General features: G+C 41.3%; 1 protein-coding gene across 2 annotated transcripts; it reads right to left on the bottom strand.

Annotated features, from left to right (window-relative positions):
- Positions 1-3137: 3137 nt before the first annotated feature.
- Positions 3138-22588, bottom strand: KBTBD2 (kelch repeat and BTB domain containing 2). Of its 2 annotated transcripts, none has more exons than XM_054019346.1 (4): positions 22404-22588; positions 11627-12153; positions 6412-6577; positions 3138-5861 (listed from the first exon to the last, which is right to left on the bottom strand). In XM_054019346.1, the coding sequence occupies exons 2-4, from the start codon at positions 11794-11796 to the stop codon at positions 4326-4328; spliced, it is 1872 nt and encodes a 623-aa protein (XP_053875321.1). In that variant the 5' UTR covers positions 11797-12153; positions 22404-22588; the 3' UTR covers positions 3138-4325. The 2 variants fall into 2 exon arrangements, with proteins under 2 accessions (XP_053875321.1, XP_053875322.1); XM_054019347.1 differs by lacking the exon at positions 22404-22588 and adding an exon at positions 20454-20473.
- Positions 22589-23512: the final 924 nt, after the last annotated feature.

Raw genomic sequence — 23512 nt, 5'->3', positions numbered from 1 at the left:
GCAAAAAACTATGTACATAGTTTAGTCCTATGCAGTGTCTACTCAGCGCTTCTTTGCTTGTCTCTTGTATTCATTAAATGGAGCATCTCTTGTCACTGTCCAGCAATAGTCTGCAAGCACTGATGGGCACCATTTGCCCTGATAGCGTTTCTCCATTGTTGCAATGTCCTGGTGAAATCACTCGCCGTGCTCGTCGCTCACTGCTCCGTAGTTCGGTGGAAAAAAAATCTAGATGAGAGTGCAAAAAATGTATCTTTAGTGACATGTTGCAACCAAGGCTTTTGTATGCCTTGAGGAGGTTTTCCGCCAACAACCTGTAGTTGTCTGCCTTGTTGTTTCCGAGAAAATTTATTGCCACTAACTGGAAGGCTTTCCATGCAGTCTTTTCCTTGCCACGCAGTGCATGGTCAAATGCATCATCTCGAAGAAGTTCACGAATCTGAGGACCAATAAAGACACCTTCCTTTATCTTAGCTTCACTTAACCTTGGAAATTTTCCACTGAGGTACTTGAAAGCTGCTTGTGTTTTGTCAATGGCCTTGACAAAGTTCTTCATCAGACCCAGCTTGATGTGTAAGGGTGGTAACAAAATCTTCCTTGATTCAACAAGCGGTGGATGCTGAACACTTTTCCTCCCAGGCTCCAATGACTGTCGGAGTGGCCAATCTTTCTTGATGTAGTGGGAATCTCTTGCACGACTATCCCATTCGCAGAGAAAAACAGCAGTACTTTGTGTATCCAGTCTGCAGACCAAGCAAGAGAGCAACAACCTTCAAATCGACACAAAGCTGCCACTGATGTTGGTCATAGTTTATGCATCTCAAAAGTTGTTTCATGTTGTCATAGGTTTCCTTCATATGGACTGCATGATCAACTGGAATTGATGGCAAAACATTGCCATTATGCAGTAAAACAGCTTTAAGACTCGTCTTCGAATCAATGAACAGTCTCCACTCATCTGGATCGTGAACGATGTTGAGGGCTGCCATCACACCATCGATGTTGTTGCAGGCTACAAGATCATCTTCCATGAAGAAGAATGGGACAAGATCCTTTGGACGGTCACGGAACATGGAAACCCTAACATCACCTGCCAGGAGATTCCACTGCTGTAGTCTGGAGCCTAACAGCTCTGCCTTACTCTTGGGTAGTTCCAAATCCCTGACAAGGTCATTCAGTTCACCTTGTGTTATGAGGTGTGGTTCAGAGGAAGAGGATGGGAGAAAATGTGGGTCCTGTGACATTGATGGTTCAGGACCAGAAGTTTCATCCTCTTCCTCGTCTGACTCAAGTGAGAATGGTTCTGGTGCATCAGGAACCGGCAGTCCTTCTCCGTGGGGTACTGGGCGTATAGCTGATGGAATGTTTGGATGATGCACAGTCCACTTTTTCTTCTTTGACACACCTTTCCCAACTGGAGGCACCATGCAGAAGTAACAATTGCTGGTATGATCTGTTGGCTCTCTCCAAATCATTGGCACTGCAAAAGGCATAGATTTCCTTTTCCTGTTCAACCACTAGCAAAGATTTGTTGCACAAGTGTTGCAGCATATGTGTGGGGCACACCTCTTGTCCTGATCTCCAATTTTGCAGCCAAAATAAAGGTGATAGGCTTTCTTAACCAGAGTGGTTATACTGCGCTTTTGTGATGCAAAGGTCACTTCACCACAAACATAGCGGAAGTTATCTGCACTGTTCACACAAGTACGAGGCATCTCTGCTCGCTTTGGCTAAACAGAAATGTCCCCCTTTGCAAAATCAAACACTGACAATTAAGAGAGCATGACACTATGATTTCTACAGCTGATATAGGGCAATTTGTTCGGCAGAGTGATGTAAGCTTCTTTATGATTGCATCATCCATGACTTCTAGGAATAACATGATGCAATTCATATCATGTTTGACGCAATACCAGCTTCAGATTGCATCATTCATTGTTTTGCCTAAAAAGCAAGTACTGTCCAAACCCAGTCAGATTTATTCATAGATCCAAAGATGTATTTTAGTCATTTCTGGTTTAAATTGAGATCCCTTCCCTTTATAACTCACTTATCCTCCGCCATTCCCAAGTCAAGGGTCGTATATACTGACCCAATAGCATATCTTGAAAACTAGAGCCAATCAACAATTTCAAGCATCATTTTCGTTCTCAGTGACCCAGAATTAGTAAAGTTTGACTACATTTATTTCAGAAGCATTTTGGCTGTAGAGCAGTGTTATTCAAATCCCTACTTTAAGTAAAAATCTCAGTGCAACCTGAACTACAGAGCTATCACCATCACCTCTATCTATAGTAAGTGGTATGGTAGTTATGTATTTGGCCACAGTATTTAGGACAAGACCTTCATAGTTATGTTTTCCCACATGATAATGTTTTGCAAACAAGCTATAATTTCCTGTAGTCCAGCTGGTTTGGTACTTGGAAGCTGCTCATTAAAGTTTCAAGTATCTGGTTCATGGGGGATAAGGTTAAACTAACAGCAAAAGAAAGGGGACAGTGTAAATATTGCTAAGCCCTCAATCTGAAATATTAATATAGGTGCAAATGCCAAACATTAATACTGGATAGAACTGGTTTATATAGATGTTCTATAGCATGATCTTGAACCACAAGATGATAGTTGTAACCACAGATGCTGGAATTTGAATTTTAACACCAACATTTTAAGAAGCGTATCTTGTTTCATGAATGGCTGGAAGAGTCAAGTTACTCTACTGTACCAAAAAACATACACAGGCAATGTAACCAAAATGGAACTGTTGCTATTAGAATGCATATGTTACTTCTTGAAATTTATACCTTTATTTCTAATTCTACTTATGAAAATCAAGGAGTCTGTCCCCTGACAGTGGGACTTCTGACTTAGCATATTATGGAGATTGTTCCACACTTTTCCTTCTTACGTTCGATAAGCATTATACAGTAATTTGGTGGAAGTAGACATGAATTTACTAATCTCAAATGTCATCAAGCTGAACTTCCAGTTTCACTGAACAAGTACAGCTTTCAAACATGCATGTCTCATAACTTATCTTAACAGCCCTTAAACAAGCTAAATTCCTATCACCAAGCAAACTGCTGAAAAGTAGAGAAATTCATAGCTATACTCTCTCCCACCACAAAGCACACCAAAAATCATTTAGATTCAGTCTTTTTTTAATAAATTAATGTCATTCAAAATACAGTGCCAGAACATGATGCAGCTGAACATGCTAGTAAGGTTGTCATGAAGCACCTGTGTTCATGTTAGATTGGTGGCGCCCCGCTACTGCTAGTGGTTCCTGGGATTAATGCCAGAGCAGCACTAGTCATCTGCTCTCCTGCACACAGCGTACAGAATATTCCTGAACAATTCGCTCCCCCCCAAAAAAAGTAAAAAACCTGATAGCTAAGGGATATCTATAAACAATCACACTACAGTAATGCTTGTTATTAAATTAACAAAAAATAAAGACCTGGTTAATCCACACTAAAACTTTGTTTTACATTGGAAAAATACATCAGCAGCAGGAAGTATTATACATGAGCCAATGTTACTGTAATACAGAATGTGGAGGCATTTATTGATTAAAGCTCCACACAGACCCGCACTATGAGTGGCTAGCAATTCCTATTGCAAGCCCAGCAATTTAAGTCCACATCTGGTAAACCACCAGCTGCTTGGAAGACCTGTATTCTAAACAGACAGGTATAAGTTAGTGAAAATAGAATACATGCACTTAATACACCTTGACTGAACCTGCAGTCATTTTGCCCTGCATGTTACCATACAAAGGAAGATCTACCCTTCCTACCACAGGTAGATCCATGGGATTTGTTTATTTTTCTTTTAAATGGCATTACTATACCGATACGGATATTGGGGTGTTAAGTGCAGCACATTCCATTACTTAGGCCACACTGAAAATTATATAACGAGCACTAAAGTAGAATATCCAGAAATAGTTCAAATATAACTGGAAGATATTTTCAGAACAATTGTGACATACCATCCTAGCAACAATAACTGCTTTTGTGATTTTTCTTGAACTGAAAGACTTCATAGAACTAGAAATTAATTCTTCAGACAGTAGTCAGATGCTTAAGCTCATGATATACATATAGGTTTCTCTCAATTATCAGATAGTATCTCAGATTATGGAAGCATATCTGCTTGTAAAAGTCACTGATTCACACTGAATGACTGCAAATGCTAAGTAGGGCATAAAAATACAATTATGAAAGACAGGTTTAATGTTTCAATTTCCAGCCCTGTTCTTTCATTAAAGTTTTATTTCAAGGTAATTGAGCCCAGAAGCAGGTGTGCAGTCTCCAATTTGGGAGCTATACGGGTGGCAAGGTAACCATCTCCCCATCCAGCTCAAACTCATCAGCCCCATCTGGTGAAAAGAGATATGTTGGAGGTTTCCATGGGGACTCTTCAAGGCAAGATGGATACAGCTTTCCTACAGTGCATCGGAAGTCTTTTCCTAAGTCCCAGAGCACACGTTCTGATATATGCTGTCGTAGAGACCACCGATCAAGCTCCAGATCATATTGGTAGGTGGCATACTTGGCTCTCTCATTCATGTGGGTTTCTCGTATGAAGACACACAAAGAATTGGAGATTACAACAGCTCTAACACAAGGGTCAGAATACCGCTTGGCAGGGATATTAGCTGCCATTCTCCATTCATTTTTATTCACATCATAGACTTCCACAGTTACGGAAGACCCATCGACAGTGCTAGTTGGGAGTCTTATACCAGAATTGCTGCCAATATGCAATCCTCCAATATAGAATATTTTGTCACCAAAAGCGGCAGCAGAAGCAAAGCATCTACTAGTTTGTCTCATAGCCATTTCTATCCAAGCATCCGACCTGGGAAAATAACAGTACATCAAGTTGTGGGCCATTACATAAATGCAGTTATGAACCGCTACTGCTGTACTCCACTGCCACGCACAAGGCAATGGGCTTACCATTGTCCATTCATCTTTCTCAGTATCATATCTTTCTACCGTTCTTCTGTTGAGTTCTCCACCTACGCTATCTCCTCCAATTGCATAGATGTATCCTTCACAGCAGACCAAGGATGGCTTTATACGAACAAACAGCATTGGAGTCTTTGGAAACCAAGTGTTTTGCTGTGCATCAAACCAGTAAAAGCAATTCACAGTTCTGAAGGCAGCCTGAAGTTTGCTAGTTTTACTGTGATTGGTTTTTGTGTTTTTCAGAGGAACTTGCCCACCTGCTATATAGATATCATTATCAGGAGTTACAAGTGTTCCAACCTTATGCAAGTCGGCAGGAGGATTGCAAAGCTTGTAAACTTTTTCTGCCTGGGGGCTGTAACAGACAGAAGAGTAAAGACTACCAGGGTTTTCAGCAGCAGCTTCAATGAATATCATCATCTCCTCTTTAGTCATACCAAGTCTTGGTTTGAAAAATTTGGGCATAGATTTGTATAATCCTTGCACTACCACCGATTTATCATTAGGTGGTAATCCTTGAAACCAGGCTCGCTGTGTTACTTCTGAAAGTGCATCAATTCTGATTTGGCTAAGAACAGAGGACAAATACTGTGATCGTGATTCTGTGTTGTATTCCAGCCATAACATAGCAGCTTCACGAACTGTCTCCTCTTTTTCCACATTTAAGTTGTCACTGCTTAAAATATCTACCAGTAGATCATGTGACAGTTGCATGAAAGCATCTTGGTGGTACACAGCAGTGAACTTGTGCTCTACCATTCTCTTAGCACTTTGTTTTAACTCTTCACAGCTGAAGAGATCAGCAAAACTTAATAACCGCACACAGTTCTCTGCATTTATTTTTTTAATTAAATATTCTCGACAGCGCTGTAACACATCTTCTACCTGTAATGCAAAAAAAAAAAGAAAAAAAGACCACTTAAGTACAGTAGACAAAGACCTATTCCTTTACCTATAAACAAGATGCAAAAAAATACAAAGAAAGGAAGAATACTGCACTGACACTGCTAGTCACAGCAGGTTTTTGAGCCAAGAACACGTCATTCTACCCAGAAAGATACATGAAATTTGACTACACAATTTGATTTTTTAAAACATTGCCATGTTTACCTGACATGCAAATTGTTTAACCCTCTACCTGTTTGTGCATTTTACTTAGCTTCTTACAAAAATAAAGTGATAGAAATTGTGTTTAAATTACACTCCTTCAGAAATCATAAAAATAGGTTGGCTGTGGGATTATTCTGGTAATGGCTGTCCACACTAATATGAACAAACTTAAGAGTCATTTTTAAAATTACTATCATCTTTTTAAAAAAAGGAGACAAATGGGTATGTAATTGAAATTTAAGGAAAAAATTAGAACCAGATATTTTGGTACAGAGATTGAGCAGTTATCATGCATTTTTACTCAAAATATACATGATGTTCCTACCTGTAAGAAGCAAGCAGTCTCATAAAGTTGTTCTACCGTGCTGTCACTTATTGCCAAGTTACCCGTGTATGCATAAGTTATTATAATTTGTAAAGTGGCTGCATCCACATTCCTCAGATGTACATGTGTTTGTTTACTTTCACTTAGCCCACTCATGAACATGGCCCTGAAGAGAAAAATACTACATTAAGACTGACAAGGACACATACTGTAATCTTAAGTAACTGCTTTTGGTTATTTAGCCACTCCAACCACAAAAGAGAAAGACACCTAAAAATTTGTCATCATTTCATTTAACTTTAAAAATTCCTAATGTGAGTTTTCCATTTACATTCATGTAGTACTTACCTTAGATCACACAGCATTTAACAAACATTTTAACAAAGTTTTTCCAATTATATTAGTAACTTATAATAGTGTTCTCTATAAATCAATATTTATTGTAAGCTACCACCCCATTTTTACTCCTGGGGGAATTCTGTACCCAAAAAATTCTGCAAAATTTATATTTTGTCAAAACAATAATAGAATCACATCAGTTTCAATTATTTTTGGTCATTTCAAAATGTTTTTTGATAAATAGATTTCTTACTAGGCATATTAATACAGAACTGAGTAATAATTCATTTAAACTACAATACAGAACCATATTTTCCCCACCCCTCAGAAGCAGTGCAAAGGCTTGAGGGAGTAAGGGAGGAGCTGAGGGAGAAGGAAGTAAATTGCTGGGAAGAAGCCTGGGTGTGAACTTGGAGGATTGTTGGGTGTCGGCGGAAAAAGTATGGAACAGATTTTTTTGAGAGGGGGCAGGGAGGGATTGTTAAGGAGCTTCCCCTGCAAACCCTGGCTAACCCCTAGCCTCTCCCATTCAGTCAGGCACATCTGCCCCTGTCCCCATGTGTTCCTGCACCAACATCCACACTCAGACACCTACTCCCTCCATCCCCATTTGGCCCTTCATTCCCCCTCCCCCATTCCCATGTGTCTCTGTGACCCCACCCAGCCACTCCCCTGTCCCTATATGGCTCTTATCCCCTCCCCATGTCTCTGGTCCCCCACTCAGCCACCAACTATCCCTATGTAGCTCTGCACCCCCTCCCCCATCACCATGTGGCCTGGCACTTCCCTCCCCCGTGCCTCCACTCCCATTCAGCCACTGACCTAGTTTGTCCTCCTCCACTAGCCCTTATGAGCCCCTGACTGACACCTCCCCCGCTCCCCACCAGCATCCACGCTCTCTCCATAGCCCATGGCCTGACAGGCACTGGGAAGGCAGGCAGGCTCTCTCTCTCTCTCTCTTTCCTAGCTGGCCAGGAGCTGCTGCTGTGTTCTATTGCCACAGCACCCTCTGGTGGGCAAAAGGGTGAACTGCAGCAACATTTCAGCAGAAGCTTTTTTTCGCCGCAAAAAAATTAAAAATATGCCTGGCTCATTAATTATGTACATGCGCAGTAGTGCAGAATTCCCCCAGGAGTACATTTTAAACCATAAGCAGGGACTGATTTGACATGGTTGCATACTTGGTCAGAAAAATGGAGAAATATTTTACACTGTCATCTTACAACAAGAACAGACGCATTCTCCAGCAGAAGTTGCTAGAAACAAATGCAGAAAATGCTTCCTGAAAAATACATGTGGTTCTGATTTTGTTTTTTAAAGAAACTCATATGGCTCTACCTTTTGCATCTTATGTAGGATACATAAGAACTCACGTTAGGTCAGGGGCACAGAGGGTGCTTGGGTTGATAGAAGGGTATAATTGCCTTCCATGTAAGTCTTTACCATTTGTTAAATACAATGGACTCTTCAGATTTGGAAGACTGGCATACATTTGTTCTGCCATTTTCCCCCCGCAGAAATCAATAACTGCATAAGTCCCTTCCCTAAGGCTGGAAGGTCAGCTTTAAAGCTTTAAAAAAGTGAAATACAATCACAAAAGAGGATGATTTTGTATCTTTCTTTACATATATAATACATACCAAATTTAATTCTGACAAGTGTTGTAAGCACCACAAGTGCTATGCTTTGTTATTATAAGCACTGGCAGCTGATGAGACAAGAACTTAAGAGTTCTTTTATTAAATCAGTATTTACAACAAAAGTGTATAATTTTGCTTATGCACAGTTTAGCATTAAGGGTAGTATTGAAAACTTGAATATGTGACTGTTTCTTGTCTTTAATGTTTAGATCAACCTTATCTTTGCATTACAAAGATTTGATTTAAGAGACTATTTAAAATGAAAGCCAAGAAGAAAATAGGGAAAGAGTGACACCACCACAAAATGTGACACCCCTTCCATACCCAGTGTCCAACTTCCCATTCTAATATACAAACCAACCACATCTTAGAAAGAGGTCTGACGGCATATTCTAATCTAATACTTTGTGGGCTTTCATAGTTTCCAACACTGGCATCTTGTGATTACTAGCCATCCACAATTTGTGTCTGACCAAATTTAATGGCTTGTTATTTCTAGAATTGCTGGAACTCTGGAGCCAGTTACAAATACCATCTGAAAACAGACAGAAGCATTGTTAGTAAGGCTGTCAAGCGATTAAATAAACAATATTCTATTATTGTTTAACAGTGTGATTAATCACACGATTAATTTTTTTAAAATATTGTTGGATATTTCCTACATTTTCAAATATACTGATTTAGGACTACCAGTATGGTAGTCCTAAATCTGCAAATCAAAAATCTGCCTTTCCTCCTCCACTAATAGCAGGCAATGGGTGGGGTGTGATGAGCCCCCCACTGAACCCCCAATCTTTCAGAAGCCAGAGAGATTCTAGGGATTTAAGTATCTAAACAACCAGAAACTGTGTCCATGAGCAAGTCTCGAGGACAGCACCTTGTTAGAATTTCCTTTTCCAGCAACTTCACTATGAGAAAGAGAAAAAAAGCTCTCTCATATGCAGACTCCCCATCAATTTTTGGATAGTAAATTTAGTCCTTTTAGGTAACTAAGCTTTTTGAATCCTGCATGTGACTGAACAGCTCTCAAGGAAAGGAAAGATCAGAAGTTACAAAACAAAACCCATTATATTCTGCAGGTGTAAAACAGTTGATCTAGAAGTTAAAGGGGTACAAGTAAACAATGGGAGGACGTAGAAGACAATGCAGGAAAAAGGCAGACATACGAAAGACAAGATTGGTGGTATATTGCATTTAAAAATATTTAAAAAATAGATAAAATGTACATATATTTTACCCCTTAAAATTGTTGTGCCTCCTTAAGACATTTCCCTTGAAACCAGTAATTTTCACTGTGGATAATAAGCTTGTTTTTCAGGCTAGAGGCAGTTTTATTCAAGACAATCTTAATTTCAAGACTAGGGTCTGTTTCCTAATCACTTAGAAAAATGTCACTGTACTTTATTCCAGTGGACAAAAAACCTCTTTTCCCCCTTCATAAATCAGCTAGCTGAATAACAGGGGTTGGGGAAGAAGTGGAAGACACTCCTTTAGAGTAGTTTGGGATCTGATATTCCCATTTTGTTAGGAAATATAAGCCAAGATAAAACCATGTCAGGCTGCGTATGAGAGAGAGCCAAACACTTCACAACTCACCAAGACTGCCTCTGACTCCCACAAAGAGAGGGAAGCAGTCACCAGCAGATTTTGTTGTGGCCATGACAGCCTCCAAAGCATAGGCAGAGATCACAAGGAGCAAAGCAGCAGCTCCTTCCTGCAGTGCCCAGCTGTTGTGCCTGAATAGTTGTTACCAAGGGCAGTGAAATGGGCTGCCTTGGTGTTTACACTGGGGGCTCTGGACAGCTCCTCTGGAGACATGTGTGGCCAGTGTGCGTGGCACAGGAGGCAGCTCAACAGTGGAGGCAGTTGCGGCATTCAGTTGCCAAGGCATTCCCCTGGGCAGCTCCCCTGCTCCCGACTGGCCAGGGCATGAGGAACTTGGGACTCCGCAGGCGGCTGGTAAGTTCCCGACCCCCAGGGCAGGCTCTCGTGAAGGGCCATGGGAGACAGTGACAGAGGGAGAGTTGTCAGGCCGGCCACCTGATTTTGGCGTATGAACGCACGTTAAGGCCACCAAAAATTTTGTTACGAGAACCCCTACGCTATAGAATACTCCAGAAGCACATCTTCAGAGATCACTGCCATCTTTGCCTCAAGAGCCAAATGTATAGAACAGTGGGTTTTTGGGGAAACCCAATTCTAGCTAGCTATAAAGAAAGGAAGGATGCTTGTGACCCCTATGTTGGGAACCAGTGATACAGAAGATCCAAGGTCATTACTAACTTATCAATCAGTTCCAGATGCTAGTTTCAAGGCTTTCACTTCCAGGGCCAGACAGGCAGAAAAATGTTTCAGTGGCATCAACGTGCATGACTAAGCCCTGCTCCAAAACCCCAGTATAGATTAGTTTTCTAAAACTAGGCATGGAGAAATCCACAAAGATAGTATGAGAACTAACAAATTCACCTAAGAGAAACCCCTTTTAAGAGGGTAAACACAACAGGACCTAGTGGATTTAAAAGTTCACTAGCACCATAGTAAAGATTTGGATAGCACTGGCACAGTAAGAATCTCAGGATTAAAACAATGCTTAATCCTCCATCCTAGTGGGGATGAAACCCAAAACAGAGGTTCTGGCTTCTGCAGTGCCTATTTTTATTATCCAGCTCAAAACATGAAGTTGTAAGATTCCTCAGAAATCTCTGCATTTAAAAGGAGCAGAAGACACTTGTTCAAGGAGCAAAGAGAACGAGGAGCATGTTGCGGGAGGTGATATGGGGACTGTTTCCTCTCAGTAGGGAATCCCTACTCACCTGAGAGCCTATTTTAGAACCATGTCAACAGAAAGGACAACATATACTAAATGTCTTGCTTATCTGGGAAAAGCTGTTCCACATGCTGGAGACAGGAAATGAACTGCATTACACAGCCTGAACTAACTCCAGAATGGGGCTGTTGATCATAAAAAATTATGTCCTTTCTCCAAATGCAGGATGGCGATGCAGTGTCTTTGGCTGGAATAAGTCATAAAATGCTAGAAAACCCTACTTTGACCTTTCAATGTTACTATTACTTGAAATATTTAAGAGCTATACTATTCACTTCAGATTTCCAGCACTAAATCTTTAAATTGTTGGGCTGTACATTCATTTTTTAACTATGTACGTCTAGCATTGCTTACAAAACAGTACAATATGTCTTTACCTGAATGAATGAATCATGATTTGAACACTTACCTGAAATAAGAGCTGCATGTTGCAAGAACCATCTTATGGCAGGGGAATTCAGTGCCCTCAACAATCAACACTATGTCAGTTAGCAATTGCTGTTCATAGAACAATTTTAACTGCTCCAGCAAGGATACAGCATATTCGGCATTGATCTGCCTTTCATCCTGAGTAGACATGACTGTATTCCATTAATATTTCCAGGACTAGATTAGAGAGGCAAGGATCTTTCTGCAGGAGAAAGGTCAAATGAATGTTTCTGGCATAACAAGAAGAAACTGCAGGAGCTGTTTGTAGCCTTTAGAAATTATATCGATACATTAGGCAGTGTTATCTTGGACTGCTGCATCAAGAATGTTTCAGACTTCAACCTACTACTAGGTCATCACGCATTGATTTGGTGTCACAATCTGTTCTCTCGAGACTTTTTCAAGAGTGTTTGCAGAGTTCCTGCTGAGATTTGAAATGGCGCAGCACATTAATGAGCAAAAGTGAGGTCTGAGGTAGATTTCGTGGAAACATCTCATGATCAGTGGCTGCAAGCAAGAAAATAAAATTGGTTCACAAATTAGTACCTTTTAAAAGCACAATTTCTTCTTTCACAGTTCTCATGCCTAAAATGGTTGCCTTGAGTACACATTATTTGAAATACAATTTTAAACATCACACACATTTCTAGAAAGATTCTGAAACAAGTGCAAAAATATCTAAAGGTTAAAAATAAAGAGAGAAAGGCAGAACAGTTTATACATGATTTTTCTTCAAGTTAAGGAGCCTAGATCTATGAAATAGAACAGAAAAAATAAATTTTACATCAATACAACTCTACAGCTGAGAAGTGAAAATCAAAGTCGGACGACAAAGTTAAGGTTCACTTGGCAACATTGCATATAAATGACTGTATTCCTCTCTCAGAAGTACCTTACTTTTTTTTTTTTTTGTGGTAGGAACTCCTTTATTTACTCCAGCGAATAGTAAAGATAGCTACCATCTATAAATTTAGGATTTGTATTCCATCCCAGCATTAACAAAATTCTTTTGTCTGCATTACATGCTTCAAAATAACTTATCAATATTTTAACATTAGAGATGCCTTTCCATAGTTAAGAAACTAGCTTCCTATTATTACTAGTCATATTTCCCATAACCCACCCAACCTTCAACAAAACCGCACTTGTCTACCTATTCTGCATGTCAGATCTAATCTTTTCAGAAAAAAATTCTACTATAGGACAAGTGGAACTTGGGACATGGGGTTAAAATATATTTTCTTATTTTTTTCTAATTTTTGTTTGGGTCACTACATATCTCCAAAATGGCTTCACCTAACTTTACACTTGACTTCTCTTGCTAGATTTCAAGAAGTGTCTCACTATATGAAGAAAAAAGTTTTAAATAGCGGTTCAAGGCAAAAAAGTTTCTTAAAGATATCTCAGGGGAAAAAAAATTCAAATTAAGGTTGGAAGAATCACTTCAGTTAAGAAGTCATAAGAATGCTATTATTCACAAGAACTTCTCATATTAAAGAGCCTGGAAATACTAAGTTAAGACTTCATTTCACATAAAGAATGTAATTGTATCATTAAGGTCACCTAAATACCCTTAGTATCAGCCTTCCAAATCCCTTATAATCTTAAAACTGTAGAAGATGTGTACAGTTTTCAGGTAGAATACTGAAAATGAAAAGCACTGGTTCAATATATGCATCTCCAATACCAAGATGATGCTTTGTCACTACATTAAGTGCTATAATTTTCAGATCTGGGCTTAAAAAGTTTGTATACATAGCCAGCTGCACAGATGCTATGGTGATGGTCATTACAAAAAACTAAGCTATACAAAGTCAAACCACTAAACTCGTGGAAGTCACTGACTAATCCCTGCAACCAAAGTTAGTTGAAGTGCTAAACTAGTTTTTGACAGCAGTAGCGTCTCCTCTGTAGATGCAGAGTGAATATTTATTCAACTAGTTCAGTTCAATGACTAGTTTAATTCCCAATTGATTTCTTAACTTTGAATGAAAAAGCAAGAAAGCTTGTTTTCCTCTTACAGCTTATAAATAAAAACTCGGTGTGAAAGGATGGGATCTACTACTTTATACTTTAAAATCATGAAGGACATGGTTCAATTCACTAACTACAGATAACACTTACTTTGTTTAAACAGATTTTCAGCTTGCTCATTTAAATCATGATAAATCACAAATTTTAAAATTGCTTTGATTTAAATCAATCCACCTTGCTCAAGTGACAATTGTTGGTATCACTATTTGTGAACAGTCAGAAATTGCCTTCAGCAAGTTGTTAGTGTTAAAAATCAGAGTTTTGGAATCTGGAAACAATAAGTGGCTTGAACTGCTCAACCCTGGATTCTTTTAAACCAGGTTGAGGCTTTGCAGAACTTGAAAATTTGCGCTTCAAACATATTAGTAGACTACATAATAAGTGCTGGGTTGGTTTTTGTTTTGCTTTTTAAATGCCACAACTGGTAAGTTGTATTTGAATCTTACAAAACTCGTACAAACAAAATATGAAGAATTAAGGTCCTGATGCTGCAGACACTTAATGATATGAACAGTTCTACTGATGTCAAGTTAAGCATGGTGCATCAGGGGCTAAAACTGTATTTTTACTGATTTTTGATACCATAAAGTCTTCATCACTTCAAAAAGAAGTGCTTCAGCATTAAGAGTAAAAATTTAGATTTTTTCAGTAACCTAGGTCATGAACTTTATATTCATATGCCAAAATCAGGAGCCAAATTTTAAGCCCCCCAAGCACATGTTTAGTCATGGGGAGGGGGGGTTTCAAAAATATCTAATGGACTTAGGAGCACGAGTCCCATTGACTTGAAACTGCAAACCCTGATGGAAAATAGCCTGGTTGAAGCATTTCAGCTTTCCTGATGTTTTGATGTTCAGTACACACACGTGGTGGTGTCGGCTGCAAATATAGAACTATTTGCTAATCCTCAATTTTGTGTTTGTATTGTTTTCACAGTAAGAATTTTAATGAGGCTCTGGATTTGTCTCTCTCAGAGATGAGCATTTAAGCCTGAAATTTTAGGAAGTTATCTGAGAGTCTACTTATAAATTAGGAAACGAAAGACAGCCATATAAGACATCCACTGTAAAAATATAAAATAAAAAGACAGTAAAAAAACTAGCAATGTAAATATAAAATCTGGTTTAATAAATTTACCCATGTTGATCAAGTGAAACATATGTACAGACAAGAAGGTGATGGGTTAAGACAAAAATAAGAAAGATTTGGGGAGCAGTGAAAGTAAAAAATATAGCTAGTCAAAAAGTTTCAAAGACTTCAAACAAATACATCTCTACCCCGATATAATGCGACCTGATACAACACGAATTCAGATATAACGCGGTAAAGCAGTGCTCTGGGGGAATGGGGCTGTGCACTCCAGCGGATCAAAGCAAGTTCGATATAATGCAGTAAGATTTTTTGGCTCCCAAGGACAGCATTATATCAAGGTAGAGGTGTATTTCAAACAAAAACTAGGGGAAAATATTGGAAATTTTCCATTTTCCAAACATTTTACAAGAAATGAGAAGGAAACGGTAAACTGTAGTATAGGAAAGAAGGGGTGAGAGAAAGGAAAGAGTAAACATGCACAGTGCATCTTTACTTGGATTGATATGAACTTTTATATGCAAACAGAAGTGGAAGGAAGCCAGAAAGGAAAAGGAGGTATCAGAAAAGCATGGTAATTTATTTTGCATAAAGAGCGGATTGTCAAAAAAGTGTTACAATTTAAATTTCATACACAACAGACAATACACAACCAGAGGAGACATGGTGGCATAGGATTTTTACTCTGGCAAGCAGACGCAGTCTTTGAGCTATTAGGTGCTGGAAAAATTATTCAAGTACCTGCTTATAAGTAACACCTTGATAATGAGTGATACATAACTGGAAAAAGTAACACACTGAGGCTATGTTTACACTATACACCACTGGTGGCAGTTACATGTCAGTGAAAGGCTCTGGTAAAGGGTAGGCAGCAGGGAAAGATTTCCTCAGTTCCCCAATGCTGGAGCCTTTCACTGCTGCCAGGAAAGGCGGGGGGGGGGGGGGGGGTGGAGGATTTGAGGGACCTGGGAAAGGCTGGGCCTTTTTTTGCTGCCCGAGTCTTCCCTGCTATGGGAAGAGGCTCCAGCAGCAGGGAGTTGGCAGATCTGGTGGGGGAAAGGCTCTGGCAATAGGACACTATACTGCTATTATGAGGAGACATGACTTGGAGAAGTAGACACACATACAGGGTACATACTCAAATACATATCCACACCCTTCAGGCATGTCTTTACTCCCCTAAATCATGTCTTATGCTCTTAACTGCTATTTACAACCATACTGGGGAGAGGATGGACGGGGAGGGGAGCTACACGGGTACGTATACAACACGCTGCTGAAAGCGGCATGCAGCATAGCCATACCTTTAGATTATAGCATTAAAAGTTTAACACACATCAACAGAAACTAACTTTGGAATTAACATGCATTTCTGTGAATGTACCTAAGGCTGTTATAGTTTAAGTGTCACTCAAATACCAAAGCAAGGTGTGGTGATGTTTTTGTTTGGGATGAAGGGGGTGGGGAGAGAGACAGGAGACAGAGAAGGGTAAGAGAAGAACTGCTGTACTAACTACTTCCTGTGCTCCTAGACACTAACATGAACTGCTAACTTGATACAGACTGTCAAGTTTCTAGTGAACTTAAAATGTGGAAGTCACCAACAGATGTAAAAGCATAGCAGGGTTCTGGGTCAAAAAGCAAAGGCGTTTATGTCAAGTCACAGCTTACATTACACCAAATCAATATACCCTACTGCTGTATCAACCTAATGAGACTTCTACCCCAGTAGCTAATGTCTTAATGCACCGCCTAATCCTTTTGAAAATCTTCCTGCGTTTCAGGGCTGGGGAAAGCTCTTCACACAGTTCCTGGAAAGTGGCCTTACATATTCGAGAGTTCTGCAGCCATTGCTTCTCATACCATAGCTGCATAACGATGTGGTCTCACCAGTCAGTGCTTGTTTCCTGGGCCCAGAAATGGTGCTCAACCATGTCAAGGTGATGCACGACGGTTGCCAGCAACTGTGAACTGTTCCGCTCTATGTCCTCTAGCAGGGCTGCTTGCATGGCATCACATTGTTCCATGCAGTGCCTCCTGTATCAGCTGTGTAAATACTCCAGAATAAGGCGCAAGGTGTTTGTAATGCTTACAACTGTGTACAGCTGATCGAGGTCTATGCTTATCGCGCTATGGCATCAGAGCAGGTAACCCACGTTTATGAAAAAAGGCATGAAAAAGGCTTGGTTTGTTTGCCATTGCTTTCAGGGAGGGAGAAAGTACATTATGGGATGCTAACGCCATGTTCCCATAGCCACCTGTGCCATTGCAAGTCCAACCCAAAATTCCACTCAGCTACATGCACTGTAGGATAGCTACCCATAGTGCAGTGCTCCATACGTCAATGCAAGTCCTGTTAGTGAGGATGCACGCCGCTGACAAAATAAGCATAGTGTGGCCATGCAAGACAGAGGCTCTATACTAATTTACATGACGTCGACTTAACTTTGTAGTGTAGACGTGGCCTTAGATCTATCCAAATAACTCAAAGCCCTACTGACATTTAGTGTCTAGAGCCTAGTTAAAACCCTGGCTAAGAAATAAAGTTTTGATGAGAACACCGACAGATGGAACAGTCTGATATGGTGAGAAACTCCAGTGCCACCTCTGTTATAGGTCTGAATGAGAACAGATGACAACTTTTTCCATTCCCACGGACGGTGGTGAAAGAAACAACTAGCCATTAAAATAATACAACTCACTATTCTAATATAAAATATCTTTAACAGGCAGAACTAATCATGTTTAAGGACTCAAAAGTCAAGTCTGTTAACTTTCACATCACTAGGTTAAGGATCCATGAAAGAACTGGTTGTGTGCCAAGTAGTAAGATTTCTGAAAGGTCTAGTTGAGGGTGGATGATTGAAAGCCAAACCTATGCAGTGGCAGAAGATACATCAGCAGACAGGTGAACCCGGGAGAAGACAAGTTGAACCTGGGAGAAAAACTATCAAAACACTTAAACAACATAACCTTGATCACTGTCAGAAATGATCTGAAGATACTTTAGAGGTCAGCTGCAGAAAATGTATATGAAGACTGTGAACCACCTATGAAATATCAGATCAGAGTTGGGCTCCCCGGTTTAGAGCAGATGGTCAGTCTGAAATTAACTCCCTTCAACACTGTGTGGGAGTTCCTTCCAAAGGGCAATGAGAATCTCTGAAGTACTCAGCCCTCATGTTGTCCACACCTGGACTGAATTTTACTGCCAATGTTGGCAGTTTCATGCTGAACAGTTTCACTCTGTGCATAAAATGTTATATTTGTGGAAGAGGCCAGGAGTCCCACTATCATCTGGTGGGATCACACAAGCTTAGAATTCTTCTTCGGGAGGACACCTCATTAAGAGTCCATGAATTTCAAGAAAGTGCCCATGACCATGGGAAAACCAGGATAGCATATGTAAAGAAGATGCTTTACGTAAGTCAGGACACGCATGAGCATCATGTTTATTGATTAACATCTCATGGCCAGTCATCTAATAATATAGTAGCTCTCAATCTGGCACAGTATCATTATCCCTATTTTACAGATGGGGAAACTGAGGAACAGAGTGATGCAGCGCCTTGCTCAAGATCATTCAGCAAGCCAGGGCAGAGGTCTCCTGAGTTCCAGTCCAGTGCTCTATTCACTAGGCTACACTGCCTCCCTATGCATGAAGGCCTTTAGAGGTAAAGCAGCCACACCTGATACGCTTGGTGTAACTAAGATCAAAAAGACTGATAGTGAACATTCCCTAGGAAAAAAAGTATTTTCCATAATTTTTTCCAATAGCTATATAGAAATAGATATCTTAAGTCTGAACGGGAAATGGGTATGGATGATGGAAGCTAGCATTACAATATGTGGAACTTGACCTTTCTGAAAAAGCTGCTCTGATTTTGGAGAGACAATGGGACAAAAAATCTTTTTCAGTAGAAGGACAATGAAGAAGATTATCCCCTATGTCCAACTGGGACACCTGAATGGCCCAACTCCTTTAATGAGGAGTCTTTTTCTGGTCTGCGTCTCTGTGGTTTCATGACAGGAATACCTAAAGAGGCACTGGTGGGGAAGAGTTGAGAGGCTGGAGTGGACTGGATAGCATATTCAAGCAGAATTATCTCAGTTATCCACTGATCCACAGCAGTACCACATCAAGCTGCAACAAAACCAACAAAGTGACAGGATGTATTAAAAATAAGTGATTTTTTAATTTTTTTTTTTAAATTAAAAAATCTAACACTTTTCTTTTACAAACTGCTAATTTTGAAGTTATGACAACCTATGTTAAGACCCAATTTATTAAAAATCATTTAAATTAAAGACAGGTTGCATCAATGACCTCTCAAACTTTAATGAGTTAAAGGGTACTGCTTTTTTAATTATATCCAGAACCAGGGGAAGATATTTAACTTTTGGTGATCAACTCAAGTTATATAAACACGTCACACTGTTATGGATGGCAGTAAGTGTCTGTTATTTTCAATCTTTATAATGGACCAAGTGCTGTGTTGAACAGAAAAATATTTGAATTTATTACTTTTGGTTTCAGTTTAGGTAGCAGGTGCAGAGAAAATATTTTCTTTGTTTGGACAAGTTCAGTTAAAGTTGAGTAATAGATTGGGAGTTGAAAGAGCAGGAAAGCTTGTTTTCCCTCTTCTAATGTATGAATAAAAACCAGGTGGGAGAGGATGAGATCTACAAATTCTAATAACTTGAAAAACATGGAGAGCCAGATTTTTAAAGGTATTCTAGGTGCCTTAAACATACGCATAGGTGATTTCTCAAAAGCACTTATCCATATCTTTAGTCACCTAGACACCTTTGAAAATCTGGTCCAGGGTGACAAGGAACAGTCAATTCACTAACTACAATTAATACCTCCTCTTCTGCTTAATAAATTAGTTTTAAAAGCAAAATGTGTTTTGATCAGCTTAGTTTTTCTTTCAGAGTAACAGCCGTGTTACTTAGTTTTTCTTATTATCCAGCACAAATGAGATAATTAAAATAAATTTCAGTTTTCCATTTTTAATAGAATTCCAATTTTCATCCAAATGCAGCTCACAAATAAGCAAAAAAAATCTAGTAAATAAGTATGTCATTTGCCATCTTCTAACAAAATTTAAGAGTTATGTGAAGGAATGCTGAGCTACATAACTACTTAAATAAGCCTGTATAGATACTGTATCCTCCTAGTACATAAAGTACCACCAAATTTGGTATAAAAGCTATATTTAGTTGCAAATCAACATGCTTTAATATAGTTATACCAACCAATAAGAATGAACCTCTCAAGGAAAATACCTGAAAAATGCAAATGCTAAATAAGATTAAAATTGATCATTTAAGTTAATCAACCATCCCAAGGGATCTCCACAACAAAAAGTGGAACATAGAAGCAGAAGTTAGAACTAGCTCTGGACTCTTGGGCAACATGTCAAACATGCAGCTCGCCACTGAAAAATAAATAGGTGATTGATGAAGCAGTTCCATTTCTTAGATGTTTTCCTCTGCCAGTTCTGATGCTGCCATGGCATCAGTTCTTGTAGAACTGAGTCCTGAAACCTGAAGACACTAGGTAGATTCTGATACCGAAGGAGGAGGACATGGAGTTCCAAAGACCTAACTAATATTGGACTTTGATACGTCATGAGAGCCAGAATATCTGAAATATTATACACACTGCTCTTAAAACATACTTGGCTAGATGAAGTTTTCAATTCCAGAACCTCCATCATAGATCTTAACTTCCGGAACTGTCTGAAACAGTATGGTGGTGAGACAAGAAATCCAAACAGCTGAATACAGAAATTCATTAAGATTACCTTAAACTTTGCCCTCAGTGATGTCCTGGAAAAGTAAGAAGATTGAAAACTGTATCTTACCCTCCCCACAAATGACCTCAGATTGTAAGAGCTAAAATAATTTAACAGCAACGGCACCAACTCAGGTCTTCTTCACGGTCATACAGCCCAAATTAAAAAAAACTCACCTTAGCAGGGTGGAGTTTGCTATTTGTTTAGTGGCCCAATCTTGTAAGGTACTGAGGGTAGTACTCAGCATCTTGCAAAATTGGGCCTTGTGAGTCCATGAACCGAACAATTATCCAAGTATGATTAGACAAGAACTAAAGTGTCTCCATAAGCATGCCTTCTATAACCAGATCAGGTTATATGACTTGCAGAGATAAGGTAATTATAATACTTAATATGGAATTTTCAAATGCTTGTTTCTTGGTAATTAACATTCAGTATAAATTTCCTGACTTTTTAATGATGATCTAACTACTTAACTACAACATTCTTGTAAGGATCTTTACTCTCATATCCTCTCAGCCTTAATGTAGTTTGAATAGGAATAATCCTACTTGTTCTCCAGTCGAGTCTTCCCAAGTACATTTCTGAAGTAAAGAGACCAATGGAAATTTTAAAAATAAATCTTTTGGGCTTTCATTATATCACAAAGCAGCAAAAAAAAAAAAAAGTCAACTTTTGTTTGGCTTTGCAGCTCACCTTATAAAAATATAAGAATTAGAAAAACAGATATTGTTATAAATCATAATCAAGTTTCAATTTTTTCAAAAGCAGTTAGTGTATGTGTCCAATCATTTTCTGTCTGCTAAGGGAAAACTCAAAAGCCAAATGCTTAAGATGGGGAAATAATTTGCACATGATGGAAAACATCAAAACTAGTCTACATCTTGTGCTAGGCATATTGTATGTTTAAACTGTGTAGCCACATCAGAAAAGGAAGCAGTATGTTATATTAAACAGCAATCAACAGAAGCCCAGTTAAAGCTGAAAACTACTAGTAATCCCTCAAGTTATCCTACACTTGAGCACTGAGGGAGGCTAGAAGTCACCGCAAGCAGCAGCACTGTACATTGATGCCTTTCGATGTAATGCCGACTCCAGGATCGCTTGGACAAGAAAGCAGCGCCATTACCTCCAAGCGCCCTTCACCTCAAAGGCTCCTATCACAACTTTACAGCCAAGAGGCTCTACAATCAGTTTCACATCCTCCCCACCCGCTCCGGACAATGGGCATCAAGTGCAGGGCCCCCTGCTACGCCCGGCCCACTGCGACGCTGGGGGGTTCCGCAGGCACCGCGGAGCCCATCCGTCGTGAACCTACCACTAATGACAAGGCTCCCCCGAGGGGCCGGCCCCGTCTCTGGGCGCAGCGGCGGCGGCAGAAGGGGAAGACACACGAAGGCCCGACACACACTCCGCCCCCCGGGGCCCGCCGGGCGGGGGCGGCCCCGTCTCCCCCGAGCTGGCTGCTGTTATTGCCGGACTGTTCCGGTCCCCTCGCAGCCGCAGCGCCGGGCGGGGACACACCGAGACTCCCGGGGGCCGCACCCCGCCACAGGCCGCACAGAGCCGACACGGCAGCGGCGCGGGGACATCGCCAGAGGGCCCGGGAAGGGAGAGGGGAGGGCCCTGGGCAGAGCCCGCGGGTCACTCCCCGGCACCCAGGAGCCGCTCGCACTGCACAGGCCGCGGCGGAGCGGACGCTGCCGGCGGGGGGGGAGGGGGGGCTCGGTGCTGCGCGGCGGCAGGTCCGCAGCCTCCTTTCTCCTTCCCTCCCGGGGTAGGGGGGCAAACGCAGCCGCCGCGTCCCCCTCCCCGCCATTCGCCCGGACAAACCTCCGGCTGCCGATTCCTCTTCAGCCTCAGCGCCCGCGGGGAAGGATCCGGACAAACCCGGGCTGCGGACGGAGGCGGTCGCGCGCGCGTTCGTTCTCACCTCCTCCCTCAACGTCCGTTAAGATCGGCGGCGGCGCGCGCCCCCGCCATCACGCGCGCGCTCGGGTGTGGGCGGCAGGGAACTCGAGCCGCGCTTCCCCTGTCCCACCCTTCCGTTCCTCGTGCACATGCGCGAGAGAACGCCCTCCTCCCATCCCTTTCGCGCAGGCGCTGTTTCTCACGCGCGCCGGGCTGGGACCCAGGCGACTGACGCTGCTGTTGACCTCCGGAAACCGACTGCTCTGGGAGTGTGCAGAAGCAGGGAGATACGGGCAGTTCATTGCGGGGGTTGCTGGGAGGGAGGAGGTCACGAGAAGGGACGAGTGCGCCTGCGCTCAAATCAAACCGGCGGGCGGGGTAGGGTGGAGAGAGAGGAGAGCGCAGGGCGCCCCCTGCCGGCACACAGCGCTCACTGTAGCCCTGTAGCAAGCGCGTGACGCTGAGGTTCCCGCCTGGCAGCCTCCAGGCTCCCCATCTTCCAGCCCAGCCTGGGGGCGTCTGGCGGCGCCGCCTCCGCGCCGCTCCTACCTCCCCTGGCTTGTCTGGCGCGGTCACATGATGCGCAGCGGGAAGGCGGGAACCTGCATGGGGAGCAAGGGAGTGATAGCTGGGGTGGCCTGGAGAGAAGAGGAAAGTCCCCTACAGTGATGGCCCAAGCATGAAAAGATCATGAGCTGGGCTTTAAAACCATCCGATTTGTCAAAATAATAAATGTTCGGTGCTCTGTGTCTGCCCTCTGGGGTTTGAGCCTTCAGGCTTCGCATTTTCCAGCTTTCCTTTCTACCCAGAGGAGACCCAGCAATTAATTTACTTTGGAAAAAGAAATGGAAGCTGAGAGTCTTGCATGATCACACGACTCCAGGAGTTGGGGCTTAAAAAAATATCCTGAGACTTGTGATCAAAACAGCTGGAAACACTGCAACTAAGGGAGAGAGCAATCCAATGGGGAGGTGTGAGCAGAGTGAAATCATAGCTCCTGCCCATACAAAGCTCATTTCATGACTGGGGCC

The sequence above is a fragment of the Malaclemys terrapin genome, chromosome 2 (genome assembly GCF_027887155.1).
Source record: "Malaclemys terrapin pileata isolate rMalTer1 chromosome 2, rMalTer1.hap1, whole genome shotgun sequence".
Taxonomy (NCBI): domain Eukaryota; kingdom Metazoa; phylum Chordata; order Testudines; family Emydidae; genus Malaclemys; species Malaclemys terrapin.
This window is presented reverse-complemented; position numbering and strand designations above follow the sequence as displayed.